Genomic DNA, 15,914 nt, shown 5'->3' with positions numbered 1-15,914 from the left:
GCTGACTCATGAGGACCAGTCATCCACCTGAAGATCCAAACTGTCACATCTGTGAGCTGAAAAGTCAAACGTGGGTGGTATGTGACACACAGTGAGCTGTTTCTAAATCTTTTTTTCATGTGTAGTTTTCTTTGAAATGTCAGTGGAGAATGTTTGGAGAATCCGATGCAAGAAGAGCAATAACCATGAAAAGTATAATGTCAGTATGTTTAGGCGTTTTTGACCCTGCTGCATCACATCCTCGTCTTCTGGTTGATGAGGGATGTGTCACCCCCTGCCCCAGGTTTACCAAGGACATTTTTTTTTTACATCAGCTGCAACCTACACCAACAAGGTTGTGGTGATAGATGACGTGCAGCTAGACTTTCTTTTTTTTTTTTTAAATAACAAAACCACACTGTGTCCTACATAGTGTAACTGCAGTCTTATCACAAACTGTCGCCAAGCAAGAACTTATTTGAAGTTGACCGGATGATGCAAAACTAAGATTTATGTTCAAAAAGCTCCTTTGAAAAGCACATTTCAAAATTCACACATGACCAAATTCTAAACCAGGAGGAGGCTGTGGAGGAGGGGGCAGTTAAATGTCTTCTAACAGGATGCAGGTCATTTTTTTCTATATGGTAAGTATGAAACTATAGTCAGCAGCTGGCTCGCTTAGCATAAAGACTGGAAACAGAGGAAACGGTATCCACCTACAGGCACCTCTTAAGATCAAGATTTACATGTTATATCTCAGAGTCCATATCAGTTAAAGCAGCAGAGACAGAAGATTTTTAGCCTCTTTTACCTCTGACCTTTGGCCAAACAGCAGACACACAATACTAAAGCCAAACTCACACACTTCACTGAGAGGCTGTTCCTCTTTTCAGACATTACAGAAAAAAGGTACAGGCACAATCCGCTCTAAAGATGTTTTTCAGTTTATCACCGCTATACAGGAAAATGGTCTCTGACCACTGCATGTTTTTGACTTGCAAATGAGCAGCGATGATGCGTAGCTACAGTGGAATTACAACCACAGCCTTTTTTTTGCAGTTCTTCTTCCTCCCCCTCCCTCCCTCCCTCCCTCTCTCTCTCTGTCTCTGTCTCTTCAGTCTGTCCTGATGTGAATGCTGTGCAGGAGGAAGTTGAATAAATTTCCCATCAGAGAGTCACACTGACGGACGTGCAGACAGGTGAGTGCGGCAGGTAACTCTGCTCTTTGTACTTCTACTGCACTAATACGATACATTAGTCATGTTGCTGGTCTGTGAACACTGTAAGTCCTGCAGTTAAAATCCTACTTCAGTAAAAGTACAGAAATATTGTGGGCTGCATGTAGTTGGAGTACCAGCTGTAAAAAGTACTTAGAGATGCCAAGTCTTTGTAGTTCAGTACAAGAACTTTGACATTTAACTCAAATGCAGAACTTGAATAAATGTCAATCACTGAACATTAGAGATGTCAGAGGATCAGAAAACATGAAAACCTGTTGTTGTTTTATTCTGTTTTAAAGGAACCTTTGAAATGTTTGAATTTGGGACTTATAACAGGAGTGTCTAATCTTGCAGATTCAATAATGGCAGCAGATTCCCATTCACAACTTCTCATTTTGTTTCATTTGACTAATTTTTTAGAGACAAGAAACTCGAAGAGTTCTCCCAGAGAACATAGGTTTGTGCAGCACAGCGATGTTTTTTCTCTCCTGTCCTTTGATAATTCATAGACCCTTCGGAGGGGCCTAACCCCTAGATTGGGAACCACTGTTATAGGTAGCATTAGTAATATTTTCTATACTGATGATGTGATATTTTTATAAAACAAACAAAGAGCACAACTGGCATAATTGCCTCAATGTAATGTACAGACATTTGATGATAAATGTTCAGCTGTTTTTTAAAGTCTTACATTTAATCTTTTATCTTTATTTCATTTTAGTATTTTCATGTTTTGTCATTTATTCATAGCATTGTCAGACACAGACACGGGGAAACCCCCCAGCACCTGTGAAGTTCACTGACTAACGTGTTACGTCTTGTTTGATCTTTATAGAAACCACAGTGTTAAAAGATGAGCTTGATGTGATTGTAAGCGAATGTCGGTGCCACTGGACGGAGCCAGGCTAGCTGTTTCCCTTTGTTTCCATTCTTTGTGCTAAGCTAAGCTAACTCAAATGCACGACTCCAGGACACATGGAGAGGAGGCAAAGGCTGGTCTTTAATACAAACAATGTCGGTACACAGGAAGGCAGTCCACAATCTGGCAGAGGTATCCAAATCATGAGGCGAAAACCACGAGGAGAACAAACCAGGTCAAAACACACAAGGAGTAACACAGGGGCAGGCAAGACTTAAATACACTACAGGGCAGGAAGAGCAATTAAACACAGGTGAAACCCATAAAGGCGGGGCAGGTAATCAGACCTGGAGGGAAAACACCGGAGGGCAGGAAGTGAAACTAGAAATAAACAGGCAGGAAAATATTTCAAAATAAGGCATGAACCAAACATAAAAGGCAACACAAGGGAACACATGGGACTTAAGGGCTAAACATGACAGGTACAGTAAAACTGAAAAGTTAATTTTGTTTGAGTTTGAATGGTTCAAAAACATCCACAATAATCAAATACAGGACGCAGTCCGCCAGCTGCCATCAGAGATTCCATCAGAGATTCAACCCCACACACAAGGTTTCCTCCTGCACTGACGCCTCAGCGCTATCCCTCACTTATAAGTTTGTCTTCTCTCAGTACAACATCCACCTGTGGTGGCTCCAGCATCATTAAACTGGTTTCTGGTTGTGGTCAGATTCTCAGACCAGCTCCTGGTTCAGGTTCAGGAAAGATCCCGCTCTAATACAGAAAAGGTTTAATACAGAAAAAGTTCGCAGTGACTTCAGACACAACATGATTTTTTACATTCAGCTGAAACCAATCCTGAACCTTAACCACAGACTGGAGTCTGGAGGTGAACCTGGTCACGGTGAACTCTTGTTTCTCTAAACGTTTGAAAGTGTGTGGATGTACAGTCACGTGACAGGTGTTCACACTTTCTGTGTGCAGTCTATAACATAACCTGTGGTTCCCTTTGAAATGGCCCGTTGATCAACTACACCTGAAATGATTGTCAGCACTTTTTTTCTTTTCTAAATAAACAAACTTGCAGATGTGGAAGATCTTGGGCTGAGAATCAGGTGCAGTTGGCAGTGCTTAGGCCAGCTTTGGACCAGGTCCCTGGGCTTGATCGGAGCTGTGGTTCATCATGAGTCGTGGCGATGGCCGCCGTACATATTGTAAATACATGATGGCTGGGCTGATCACTTTAGTTTCTGTAGTTTATTTCAGTGCACGTGCTGTCTGGAGGTTTTCTCTGCTGCTGTTGTGGTGATCCGTCAGTTCCCTCTTTAATTTAACCAGTTCCTGTATGTCGACTGTTGAACCGTTTTTGAACACTTAAATGTTGTTTGGCTTCACCTCTTCTCTCAGAACAGCCAGAAACATGAGCGACCTTGGAGGAGTCAGCCCGCCCTTCAACCAGTCCTCAGTTACCAGCAAGATGTCCATCAACAGTTCCACTCACTGCGATCAGGTCGACACCTCGGCCCACATGTTCTTCATCCTGGTCTACAGTTTGGTGTTTTTGGTGAGTCTCAGAAATGCAGATACTCTCTCTCACACTCTGCCCGAGGAAACATCTTCACGATTTATTCACTGGCTCTTGAAGAATTCACCCAAATGTCAAATTAAAATTCTGCCTGTCAGTGTTTTAAACCCAGATCCCGTCCTCTCCCTGTTCCCTCTGCAGGTAGGCCTGTTCCTGAACGGTTTCACTCTGAAGGTTTACTTCTGCAGAGCTCTGTCTCAGACGTCCAGCAGCGTGACCATCTACCTGAAGAACCTGGCAGCCGCTGACTTCCTGATCAGCCTCTGTCTCCCCATACGAATCATCAACTACGCCAGCAGCTCCGTCCCCGTCCGCCAGGCCTACTGCAACTTTGGTGCCTCTGCCTTTTACCTCAACATGTACGCCAGCATCCTGTTCATGGGCTACATCGCCGCTAACAGGTAGGCCCGGGCTGGACCCAGCAGCCGAGAACAAAGTACGAGACTGAGGAGGCTCAGTTTCAGTGACTCTGCTCTCCTGAACAAATGATGTTGCATGAATGGATCTTCAACACTGAATCACCTCGCTGGTGGCTGCTCAGCTGTGACACACAGAAACTTACTTTCCTATAAAAAGCTTATTATGCTCTGATAGCTCTGTTGCAGCTACTGAGCTGATTATGCAAACGGTCGATGGTGTTACTGAGCCGAAGAGCGTTAAAACCCATGATGTCTCTACACGTTTGTCTTTAGTTTGACTGTTTTACTGTTTGCTTCCTAAGATTTGTCCTGAAGTGCTGATGAGATCAGCTGGACAAGAAAAAAGTGAACCAATAATCACTGACGAGATATTTCAAATTTTCATTTCTACTCTGTGAGTCCAGAAGAGAGACGCGTGTGTGTACGCACAAAGCGTGTGTTGTAAAACGCTGCCCAGTGTGTGTTTGTGTGTGTTTACCACTGATCTTTCAGTGTGTGGATCACAGTCAGTGAATAGGATGTGGTTTCAGTATAAAAGTGTTTGGTGGGTGTCATTCAAAGCCATTTTAGTCAAAGCTGAGTGGTGTAGTAATTTCAGAGAACATTAAATGTGGTTAGAAATGTCTCAGCATGTTGTCTGCACCTCTTTGTTTTCTGCAGTGTTGACACTTTATTTTGAGGACTACTTCGACCTAACTCAGAGCTGCTGTCGGTAACTGTTGGTTGGCTGGTTTTTGAATACGTCAAATTCAACAGGAAGTTTCAACATTAAGAGCGTTCGTTTTCATAGCTCATTGAGGTTTTTCTGTCTCGTATTCAGTGAGAAAAGATCTTAACAGGTAACAGTGACACATGAAGTGTTTCGCTGGAAAGAACATTTGTGACTCTGGTGCCCCTCAGTGGCGGAATCACAAATTACACTGTGGCAGACGGCAGTGCACTGAACTGATCCAGCTCCGAACAGCCAAGATACATCAGTGAAATAGAGTTTGGAAGGAAATGTTAAATTATGAAACCCTGACAGGTTTGGTGAGAATCTGCTGGAAATACTCATCAATGATCAGAATTTGAGCCTGGGAGTGGCTTCATCCGAACAGATGGAGAGACAAAATTCACAAACATTAAAGTTCAGGCTTTTTCTTGAGTTTAAAAGCTTCAGATTCTGAGATCTGGGTAGGAGCAGAAGACAAAAACCAAAAGAAGAAAAGGCTGTCAGCTGCTGCACTGAGCAGGTTTTCGTGTCATTACAAGGATGTGAGACTGTGTGGTCACATCTTTAATATGTGAGTTTAACCTCAGCGGGCTGAACCAGCAGCTGCACACATCTGATCTGCATGTTTGTGTTTTCACTCTGCCTCATGCATAGAGCAGCTGCCACACACTGCCTCTCCTCTCCTCTCCTCTCCTCTCCAGGTATCTGAAGATCGTCCATCCTTTAGGAAATCACATCCTGCAGACCGTACGGGCCGCTCACATCATCTCCACGGTAACCTGGGTTTTCCTCGTGGCCATGACGTGCACCTATGTGCTCCTGTCGCTGCTCACCCAGGATCCATCTCCGCCTTTCTCCGTCACAGTGAGCTGTGATGTTCTGCACAGTCCACAGCTCAGCCTGCTCTACAAGATCATCCACTCCTTCTCCGTCACCATCTTCCTGCTCGTCCTCATCTCCCTGGTCTTCTTCTACTACAGTACCTCCCACAGGTTGTCACTAGCACAGCAGAGGCAGCCGGCATCGTCCAGCTCCAAGAAACTCGCCAGGTCACGCAGGAACATGTTGGTGTTGGTCAGCGTCTTCTGTGTTTGCTTTGTCCCTTACCACCTGGTTCGTCTTCCCTACGCCTTCCTGAAGAGGCAGTGCTCGTGGAGCCAGGCGTTCTTCTACCTGAAGGAGCTGACCATCATGGTGTCAGTTCTCAACGTCTGCCTGGACCCGCTCATCTACTTCATCTTCTGCAAGGCCTTCCGGGCCCAGCTGAGCCTGAGGAGGATTTTCAGCACCACGCAGGTCACAACGCACGCAGACGAATCTGAGAGGAGAAACAGCGACTGGCGGATGAGTAGCATCAAAATCAACAGGAAGACATCACTCAGCGTGACGACAAAGCACAACTGTGTGCTGTAGCTAACGGAGACCAACAGCCATGACTTGTGTTGTTAAAATGCACAACAATTAACAATTGCATCGCAACCACAGATATATAGAACACCTGAAATCTGCAGGAAGAAAAAAAACAGCCGATAGAGGTTGGCTATTTCAGAATCCTGCTTTCTGACCGGTGTCTGATTCTTTCAGTCAAGGCTTCATTTCACCAGTTAGCCAAGTTTAAAAAAAAAAAAAAGTTTTAAACAAAAGAAAAGTTCAATCTTTTGTTGAGAATTGTTATCTAAAATTTCTGCAGTTACATCTGAAGGGTTTAAGATAAGATGCGCCTTTATTAGTCCCACAATGGGGAAATTACATAATTTTAAAGTGAATTCCTCAAATGTACACGTCTGACTGCTCTGAGAAAGCAGAACATTACAGAATATAGAAATACATTTTGTGTGAAGTGTGAGTCGACACCACGAAACTGCAGGAACTTACAGAGAAACCAAACACCACATTAAGAAGAAGTATTTTCTTCCCTCTTTGGTTGAAAGCTTCAAATCTGTTGCGCTGTAGCTCACACAACAGCGATGTGGAGTACACGTGGTTTGGTAGGAGAGTGAGACACAACAGTGGAAGACGTGGCTCTGAAATTCACACTGGTTTGTGTGTGATGATTTCTAAAAATCAGTGTCTTTAAATTGAAGAGTGTAAGATGTTAAACTTGTTGTTAAACCCACTAAAAACACCTGGAATGTAGATTTCATATCTGCTCCTGAGCAGTTCCCACATTTAGTTCCAGGCAGGCGGGTTATGCAAATATGCAATATCATCATCAAGAACTCATTACATTAATATATTTAATAATTTGGGGCATTGTATAGGTCACTCAGTAGAGCAGGTGCCTCACGAACTGAGGCTATAGTGCCTTCTCTCTCTCTCTCTCTCTCTCTGTCTCTCTGTCTCTCTGTCTCTCTCCAGCTGTCCTATCAAAAGTAAAGGCACAAAAAGCCCAGTGTGTGTATACATATATATTTCATAATTTAAAGTAAACAGATGTTGTATATGCTACATCAGAATACTGCTTATTATTTTTTATTATTGTTAATATTACTGTTCTTGTCATGAGTAGTACTTTTCACTTAAGTATTATGAGTGCATGATAAATCCCCTGAGGGAACTTTGGTCAGGTCTCAAGTCAGGTGGACTTTTCTCACTGAGGGGAAGTGACACTTCCTCTTCTCTACGCCTCCGTCACACAAAGTCACATCAGGCTTAATGTTGCTGCAGTTAATAACGTAAACAGTGGACGGAATGGGTGATTTAGTTTTGCTGTTGAGCTCAGACAGTAAAACTGATTATTGTCCAAACTCACTCTTTTTTTCTGACTTGTAGGTGTTTGAACAGAAATAAAACTGTAAATATTGTTTTCACCGATCGTGTGGATGGAAGGAATTATAACTAAAAAGCATTAAAAAGCAAAGCTAGTGGTCAAAACAACAACAAAAACACAAAACACAAAACAAAACAAAATGTTTATTCGTTGTCTCTTTTTTCATAATGCTAACGTGAGAGAACTGTTAATGCGGATAAAGAAATGTGATGCAGTGTTGGCCATTTTTGTAAGTCGTCTCAGAGGACACGATGTGTGGACTTATTGATAACCTTATCTTTGTGTTTGGCTGATAATGTTAGAGCTGAGGATATCAACGCCTCACAATCGGTTCTTGTGCTTTAGTCAAAGGGAAGTGAACCAGAAATAAAAATAAAAAAGTTAAAATTAAAGATTAAAAAAAAAAAAACCTTTTTGATAAGAATTCTGATCTGTTCTAAAAGAGGTTAGATTACTGAGGCAGTACACACCCTGCTGAGCCTTTTTAAACCGTGATATCTGTATTTTCACTTAATCTCACTCAAAAGAATTTTGTAGGCCAGGACGACTTCAGCACTTATACCATGAATGACATATTGTTGGAAGAGAGTTTGATTTTTTATTTAGTCTTTTAAATCTAAAAAACATCTGTCGCAGCAGGCCACAGGTTCCTGGATCCATGTGATGGACCGAGACGAGACGTTGTTGATTTTTACATTTACTCTGACATCGTGTCAGTACGTACGGGGGACTCCGGTCTTTCCCGGAATACATTTATTTATTGTGCTTCACTCAGTGCAAACCCTGGCTCCTTTCTCCTCCTCCACAACATGAATGATTAGTTTTCATTTTCAGAAAGTTACAGAAACGGTCTGACGAAAAAAAAAAAAACCCTAATCCAGCAGTGGCAGTTTCAGTCTTGTTCAAAGACTAAATGTGCCACAGAAGTGGCCTCTGTGTGTCAGGGTGAGAAAACCCCCGAAGGCTATAGATGGATTTATCTGGCCCATTGTTGGCCTTTAAACTTACATCCCACAGCTGCGGTCATCACCATTCACACTGCACTGCACTTATTTTCTCTTCTCCATCACACTCCCACTCAGGTGAAATTAAAGTGAAATTAATATCTGTAGGTGTTAGACAAACCAGGACTCTATAATTTAGCCACCACGTCTCAGTTTCCCCTTTGCCATTTTAAAGTAGTTCAACTATTACCTTTCTGAAACTAACCTGAATCATGACTCAACTGCTGAAAAGCCCTTTAACAGCTGGCTGCGTGTGTGTGTGTGTGTGTGTGTGTGTGTGTGTGTGTGTGTGTGTGTGTGTGTGTGTGTGTGTGTGTGTGTGTGTGTGTGTGTGTGTGTGTGTGTTTGTGTGTGTGTGTGTGCGTGTGTGTGTGTGGCCTGTGGTCTGACGTGTGGACTGACGACAGCAGCTGCTAACTGGCAGGAAAACACCTTCTTTGCCTCTGCAGCTTCCGCAGCTCTGAGCACATGAACTGCACCGACACACTGACACAAACGAGGACCTGATGAAGACCTGGAGAGCCGGTCAGTCCTCAGGGATCCAACACGTGGTCTGAGGACCTACGAGATAAGTCTCCAGAGAGGAGGTAAGAGCTCGCTCAGCTTTATTTTGAACTTCTACAGTCAGATGTTGAAACTGCACTAAATGTCAGACACCGACCGCAGCAGACGTGATGCTCGTTCCTCTTTAGACCAGTTTAAATACAATACAGGTCAGTAAGTAAAGTAAGTAAAACTGATTTTTGATTTTTCCTTCAATCAAACAAAGATGATGATGGTGAACAGATCAGGTAAATTTATTTATGTTCATCAGTATGTGACTCTGTGAAATGGGGGAAGGTTTGTTCTGATGGGATCGATGTGTTTTTCTTCGTTCTGTTCTCATTTCTTTAAACGACCTTCTGAGTATCACAGAACATGGAAGCACAGGAATCTCCTGGATAATGTGACACTCACACAGGTTTATATTCTGACCTCAGGTCTGATTTATTTGCACTTTGTCTCTGACATTAGTTCATGTCTGTCAGCAGGCCTGTGATTTCAGATGCAGCCCATTTATTTACCTTTTATTTATCCTGATTCACTGTCTTTTCTGAACCTTCACCAAATTGCTTTGGTCGCCTGAGCCACAGACAGGTGTGAGAATCAACAGCAACACGTGCAACCAAATTTTAACCGCATAGTTCTAAACCCAAAATTTGTCCTCAGAGGCAGAGACAGTGATCAAACACCAGAGACAGGTCGTTCACTGTAAAGTTGCAGGAGCAGGACAAGCAGAGCTGTGGGTGGAGCCAGGGATGGAGCTGAGTTAGTGCTAAACTGAAAAACTCTCACTGGTGGAGGAGACAGGTGGAGGCACTGAGCATGCAGGTAGATCAGGCAGCCAGGGAGTGGTGGACCTGAAGCACAGGTAGACAAGGAAAACACGTTAAACTGGGAGGCCAAAGAAATTCAGTATCAGCTCTGCAGCACGTGGAGTGATCTGATGAGGACGGGGGTGAAGAACCTGGGTTTATACGCAGCTGACTCAGGTGGTGTTGATGGGGGGTTTGATTGCAGGTGTCCAGGTGAATTGGAAACAAGGTCACCAGGCCCAGGCTGACACACACACACATAAGAAACACAGGGGAGGGGGGAGAACAGCAGCCGCGACTGGATGTTTGACTTTTCGAAAAAGACCCAGATATTTTCGAACGCACTTATTCATCATTAAGTCATTTTGACCTTTACTTCACCGTGTTTCCATAGAAAGCCAAACTCCTGATGTCACTTCCTGTCAAGCTGCTGTTCCACCAGCCTCTGTGACTCAGTTTGGTCTGCGATCATGGATTTGTTTTATCTGACACGTGTTCCTGGAGCTGAGGGACTCCTCCGAGCTGCAGAGCTCCACTGTTTCCAGAATCACACACACACACACACACACACAGTGGTGCCACAGTTACTCACTATAGTACCAAATGTGGATTAATCCTCTGCTGAACAGTCCCCAACAAAGTCGCTATGAGCATAAGAAGGCGAAGGGGAAATTTTTTTTTTACTCAAGTTGGACAAATCTCAGCTAGTGTGGAGCTTATCTGTGTGTGAATTCAAAACACCAGTGAAAATCAGTCGGTCTGAACACACCTTCGTCTGTCTTTTTAAAAAATGTGAGATGCTTGTGAAGATTTACATCTTCAGCAGGAACCAATGGGCTCAGAGCCGTCAGACAGTGCTGAGATCGGGACTAAAACACTGTTGGTTTTGGTGATTTTAGGGGATTTACTGACACCGGACTCATTCACAACATGAAACAATGATTAATTTGTTAGTATTGAAAATAAACCACAGCTTTCATGACGTTTTCCCACGCAGCAGTGTGCGCTTTCACTTCTAACGTCATCTTTCCAACTTTTTCCAACAAGTTTTTTTTTTTTTTTTTTGGCTTTTTGTGCCTTTATTGTGACAGGATAGTTGGAGAGAGACAGGAAATGGGGAGAGAGAGGGGGATGACATGCTCATGGGACACCTGCTCTACTGACTGGGCTATACAACACCCCATCTTTCTAACTGTTCAGCTGAAATCTCTGTTGTCTAAAAAAAAAACCCTCAGATGTTCAATGTTCCTGAAAAGCTACTGAAAACAGAAAAGCTAAATAAACAACAGTATTGAGCTATTAAAAAAAAAAGTGGTTTGAGGTTTTCATTCTTCTTGTACAGAGAGACATGTTCAAGCAGATGATTTTACTTGTTGTTACATTTAGAAGCGTCTTTGTAAAGAATGTGAATGCAGCTGCCGAAGCTTTGGGCTGAAACGAGTGAAAGTTTCCTTATTTACGATTTCCTGCCTCAGACAGTTTGTATGTTACCGCAGGGTTTGCTTTACATCCTGCTCAGCGCCTGAGCTCACTGATCTGTCTATCACCTCATCCTCTGTTACAACACTGACATGTAAGATTGGCTGTAGCAGCTCCTTTACACCCAGTGAGCTGAATCCAATGAAGATATAAAAAGAAAGACTGCACCAAAACCAGATGGATGGAAGGGAAGAGAACAGATTAATATACAAGCGGGGGAACTACCAACCCTGCATACGGCCAACTCTACCCTGACAGTCATAGCTCAGTGTTTCATACAGAGTAATATGAACCGTGTCAGGTGCTGCTGTGCCACGTACTCTGAAAACGCAGCTTCAGCTTTTATCAGTTGTGTTCTTCCTGTGATGTTGGTGTAGATCAGCCGCTCAGTCAGTGATAGTGGAAACTGGTTTGCTTGGTTTGGTCTGTGGCAGTGAGGCACTGGGCACGGTGAAGCTGCAGTAAATGACATTTATTGTGATCATTTGAGTTAAATACCACCAAAAAATTTACTGCACCAGCAGAAGTTTGGACGCTGCTGAGAAAATTCAAGATTCAGTTTAGTTCTGAAGTGAAAAGAAGTAAACAAACAGTAAAGATGAAGAGGGGGGGGGGGGGGCACTGGTTTCACCACCCCCAAAGCAGCATGTTTCCATCCCCAGTCTTCACATGTTTGCAAAGGAGGAGTTACTCAAATGTTTGCATGTGTCACATGTAGAGTTCAGCTCCTTTTTTCTATTTTTAAAGTTCATAAAATTAAAAGTAACCGTGCAAAATATTTGAAGAGACTCTCATTTTTTTTTCATGTAAACTAAAACTGTTCTAACTTTGGTTTTCTTCCCACAGGCCTTTGCTCTTCCTGTTTCTTGTAAGCTTCGGGGTGCACACTACACGCCCAAACCACAATCAGAGCAGCTGCCGAAGACGCAGACTTCCTCAGACACCTTCCACAGTATGAACAATGTCCAACCTGTTGTGCTTTCTTTGCTGAATTTTTTTTCATTTTGAATTTATTTTCCATTTAACAGTAAAACAACAAATGATTCGCCATGTGTGAAAGCAACAGGCGCTTTAAGCTTTGTGTTTTTCAGGTGAGCACCGGCGGTCCTCGTGATGCCTCTGTCCTCCAACGTCAGCGCTGGAGGGGCCGTGCAGGGGGAGAAGTGCATTGTTAACGACCAGATGGGACCCTTCACTGTCCTCTACATCCTCATCTTCATCATCAGTCTGCCTGGGAGCCTGCTGTCTGTGTGGGCCTTCATCCGCAGCCCCAGATCAAAGGTAGGACTGAAACTGGAAGAGGTGAGATGTGATCTGATGAGATAAGAAGATAAAGTGTGAAGGGAACAGAGTAAAATAGCTTGAGATGAGGTGACTTCCTCTGTGGATTCAGTCAGTGAGGTGATGTCAGCTGTGTCTGATGATATTAGATAAACTGAGGTGAAAGTGGGATTTTACATAGACAGGGTTCATTGGCTGGTGTTTAATCATGTGATTCTGCAGCAGCAGCAGAGCACCAGCGTCTACCTGGTCAACCTGCTGGTGGCCGACCTGCTCCTGCTGCTCGCTCTGCCCTTTAAGATCATGAAGGACCTCGGGGCGGCGCCGTGGAGCCTCATGGTGTTTCACTGCCAGGCCAGCGCCGTCACCATCTACATCAGCCTCTACGCATCCATTGCCTTCCTCGCCCTCATCATTACTGACCGCTACCTGCAGGTACAGCAAGGCTGCTCAGGAACATGACATCAGTATGGTGGCTGGTGTTGAAGATACTCTTTTTTTTTGTTTGTTTTTTTTTTGCTGTTTTTGGTATCAGTACCTTTATTATCCTGAAGTAAACAACAATAGCACAGCATAACATTAGCACTGATAGCATAAACACATTAATTACTGGTTTAATGATTGTCTTGGCAAGAAAAAAAGATTTCCTGCTGAGCCACAGCGGGACAGACTGGGTCCTCACGTGAAGACGTAAGACAAATAACACAGAATGAACTCCTGACTCCACAACAACAGTCTGTGGTGATGGAAAATCTAGTCGATTGCAGTCCAATACAACAGCCCTGCACTAAATCCAACCCTCTGAAACTTCGAAGGTTGCGTTTTTTTTTACTCTGTGTAATAGAGGAGTTGAATCATTGCCTCCTTTTCTGGAGACAATGTTAGTAACATGTTTTATGTGCAAATTATACGTAGAAGGTATGATCTCCTTCAGTGAGTCAGAGACTGGAAGAATCAGCACACAGCTCTGTCAGAGAGTCTGTGTGAGAGTCTCTGAGAGTCAGTGTGAATGCTGTTAAACTGTTTCCGAGGAAGGTGGTCTCGGTGGCTGATGGGTCTCCTCTCCTGCAGGACTGCAACACCCTGCGCTCCCTGCGGCTGCAGGAGGTTGGCTTCGCTCAGCTGCTGTCCCTGGTCATCTGGCTGCTGCTGCTGCTCATCATGGTGCCCAACATGGCTCTGCCCATTAAACAAGTCCAGGTACAGTAACTCTCCTGCCTGGGAAACTGTCCACTGGATGTTCCAGTTCCGGTTCTGTTCGTGCTCTGCGTCTGTCACCATCTAGCTCTGCATCCAGCCCCTGCGCTGGGTTAAGGGGGGTCGGTTTCTGAGCTGGTCCTAAATTTTGACTCTGTGAAGATCACCTACTGTAATACCACTGGAAAACTTCACCTACTGCTTTAATAAACAGTGGATACATATTGTTATTCCTCTTGCTGCCACCACTGCTCACGTCAGTGTAAAACATCCATCTCTGGTTGTCTTTTCAGGAGCAGCAGTACCTCAGCTGCTCTTCGCTGAAGGAGGACATCAGCCTCCACTGGCACGCCCTGACCGTCTTCCTCTGCACGGCTTTGTTCCTCAACGCCTCCGCTGCCGTGCTCGTCTCCAGTGGACTGGCTCTTAAGAGACTCCTGGGCAGTCGCAGCGACCCCAAACACTGGGTCGACGCAAGGCGGGTAGCGGGGAGTGTAGCGGCTGTGGCGTTGGCCTACATACTCTGCTTCGTTCCGTACCATGTTGTCCGGACGCCGTACACCTTGGCCCAGACCAAAGTCATAACAGACTGCCAGACCAAGCGGCAGCTGTTCCTGGGGAAGGAGTCGACGTTGCTGCTGAGCGCGCTGCACCTCTGCTTTGACCCCCTGCTCTTCTTCTACCTCTACACACCTTTCAGACAGACGGTCAGAAACATGTTTCCCTGCAGCAGAAACCAGACAGTTAGTGACACAGAGGAACAGGCTGGAGAGGAAATGCAACAAGCAACTTTTCTACAGTAAGAGAAAGTGGTTTATTCACAGAAACCAAAAACTACTTTAAAGAAATAAACTGAGTTAAAGCAACAGCCCTGAGACGGGCCCAGGACATATTTAGTCTAGCCTAGCACAAGGACTGGAAGGATGTGGAAACTGGTGGCCTGAAACACACCTTCCAACCCTCCACCCGACGCCCTAACTCCACGTTTGAAGGTGGCTGAACTGAGAAAAATGCACCAAATCAATGCCATGACTGCAGGACGCAGTGACTGAGAAACCTGGGATGATCAGTATTTAAATCAATATGATGCTTACTGTGAATCTGTTTATTCACTGTGTAATTCTAAGTTTGATCCTTGTTGTAAATGTGATGGTTTGATGTTAGTTTCTGAGAATCTTATTATGTTTAATGTTTCATTTACATCGATCGACAAAGTGTGTAAACATGAACCTTCTAACACTGTTAAATGTCTTCACATCAGTAGTGTGACTAAGAGATCTTCTCTATATGTTGATGTGAATAAACCTTCAAGGTTTAGGCTCTAAACAAAGACAAACAGAAGAGCAGATTGGTCCTTTCAGCTTGTCCTTCTGTGGTTGAACCAGCAGAGTGCAGCAGGGACCAGTGTTAATCAGTGTGTTCTCCATCATGTGTCTCCATTCTGTTTACACAGCTTTAGGTTTGTTGGAAGGTTTGTACAGAATGTGTGGGCTCTTATAAACTGGCGGTGTTTTCTAAAATAAAGCATCGTTTTTATTTTTCAGTAAACTTCATCAAAGTTTAGAATAAAAAAAAAGATCAGATTATGATTTGACACAGTTGTTCAGGTACTTGACAGGTTGGTTGTTCCAGCATCTTAGAGAAGTCTCCTCAGTTCTTCAGTGAAGGCAGTCTGTCTCAGTGTCTCTGTCTCCTCATGTGATCTCAGACTGCTGCACACAGTGAGACACAGTGTTCATAAGTTACCGAATCAGATAATCATGTTGTGTTATTTAAAACAGTGGATTACACAGTGAAACTCACAAACCGCAGAAAGTACACGCAGCATGTGTAAAACGTGAGGACGTTAAAGGGACAAAGATAAACCGATGAGGTACTGTCAGGACATAATGTAGTACCAGTCGTGTCCAAGCTGTGATGACCACACGGAGTCACACAATGTCAGGAAATGAGAACAGGATCTAAAATACAAGTTTTGGATCATGTATCTAAATAAACAATTTCAACTTCAAAGTGTTTTGAGGGCAGGAAACCCAAATAAAGGATCTCCGAG

At 43.9% G+C, this 15,914-nt stretch overlaps 2 protein-coding genes across 4 annotated transcripts; both read left to right on the top strand.

Annotated features, from left to right (window-relative positions):
- Nucleotides 1-1,103: 1,103 nt before the first annotated feature.
- Nucleotides 1,104-8,105, top strand: LOC121187702 (P2Y purinoceptor 14-like). Of its 2 annotated transcripts, XM_041047080.1 has the most exons (4): nt 1,104-1,178; nt 3,467-3,623; nt 3,786-4,045; nt 5,477-8,105. In XM_041047080.1, exons 2-4 carry the CDS (start codon nt 3,480-3,482, stop codon nt 6,186-6,188), a joined length of 1,116 nt encoding a protein of 371 aa, XP_040903014.1. In that variant the 5' UTR covers nt 1,104-1,178; nt 3,467-3,479; the 3' UTR covers nt 6,189-8,105. The 2 variants fall into 2 exon arrangements, with proteins under 2 accessions (XP_040903014.1, XP_040903013.1); XM_041047079.1 differs by lacking the exon at nt 1,104-1,178 and having other exon boundaries at nt 3,138-3,623.
- An 878-nt stretch (nt 8,106-8,983) lies between these two features.
- On the top strand, nt 8,984-15,914 carry gpr171 (G protein-coupled receptor 171). Of its 2 annotated transcripts, none has more exons than XM_041047082.1 (6): nt 8,984-9,136; nt 12,230-12,335; nt 12,475-12,664; nt 12,890-13,099; nt 13,736-13,864; nt 14,155-15,914. In XM_041047082.1, the coding sequence occupies exons 3-6, from the start codon at nt 12,497-12,499 to the stop codon at nt 14,662-14,664; spliced, it is 1,017 nt and encodes a 338-aa protein (XP_040903016.1). In that variant the 5' UTR covers nt 8,984-9,136; nt 12,230-12,335; nt 12,475-12,496; the 3' UTR covers nt 14,665-15,914. The 2 variants fall into 2 exon arrangements, with proteins under 2 accessions (XP_040903016.1, XP_040903015.1); XM_041047081.1 differs by having other exon boundaries at nt 12,887-13,099.

The sequence above is a fragment of the Toxotes jaculatrix genome, chromosome 9 (assembly GCF_017976425.1).
Source record: "Toxotes jaculatrix isolate fToxJac2 chromosome 9, fToxJac2.pri, whole genome shotgun sequence".
Taxonomy (NCBI): domain Eukaryota; kingdom Metazoa; phylum Chordata; class Actinopteri; family Toxotidae; genus Toxotes; species Toxotes jaculatrix.
This window is presented reverse-complemented; position numbering and strand designations above follow the sequence as displayed.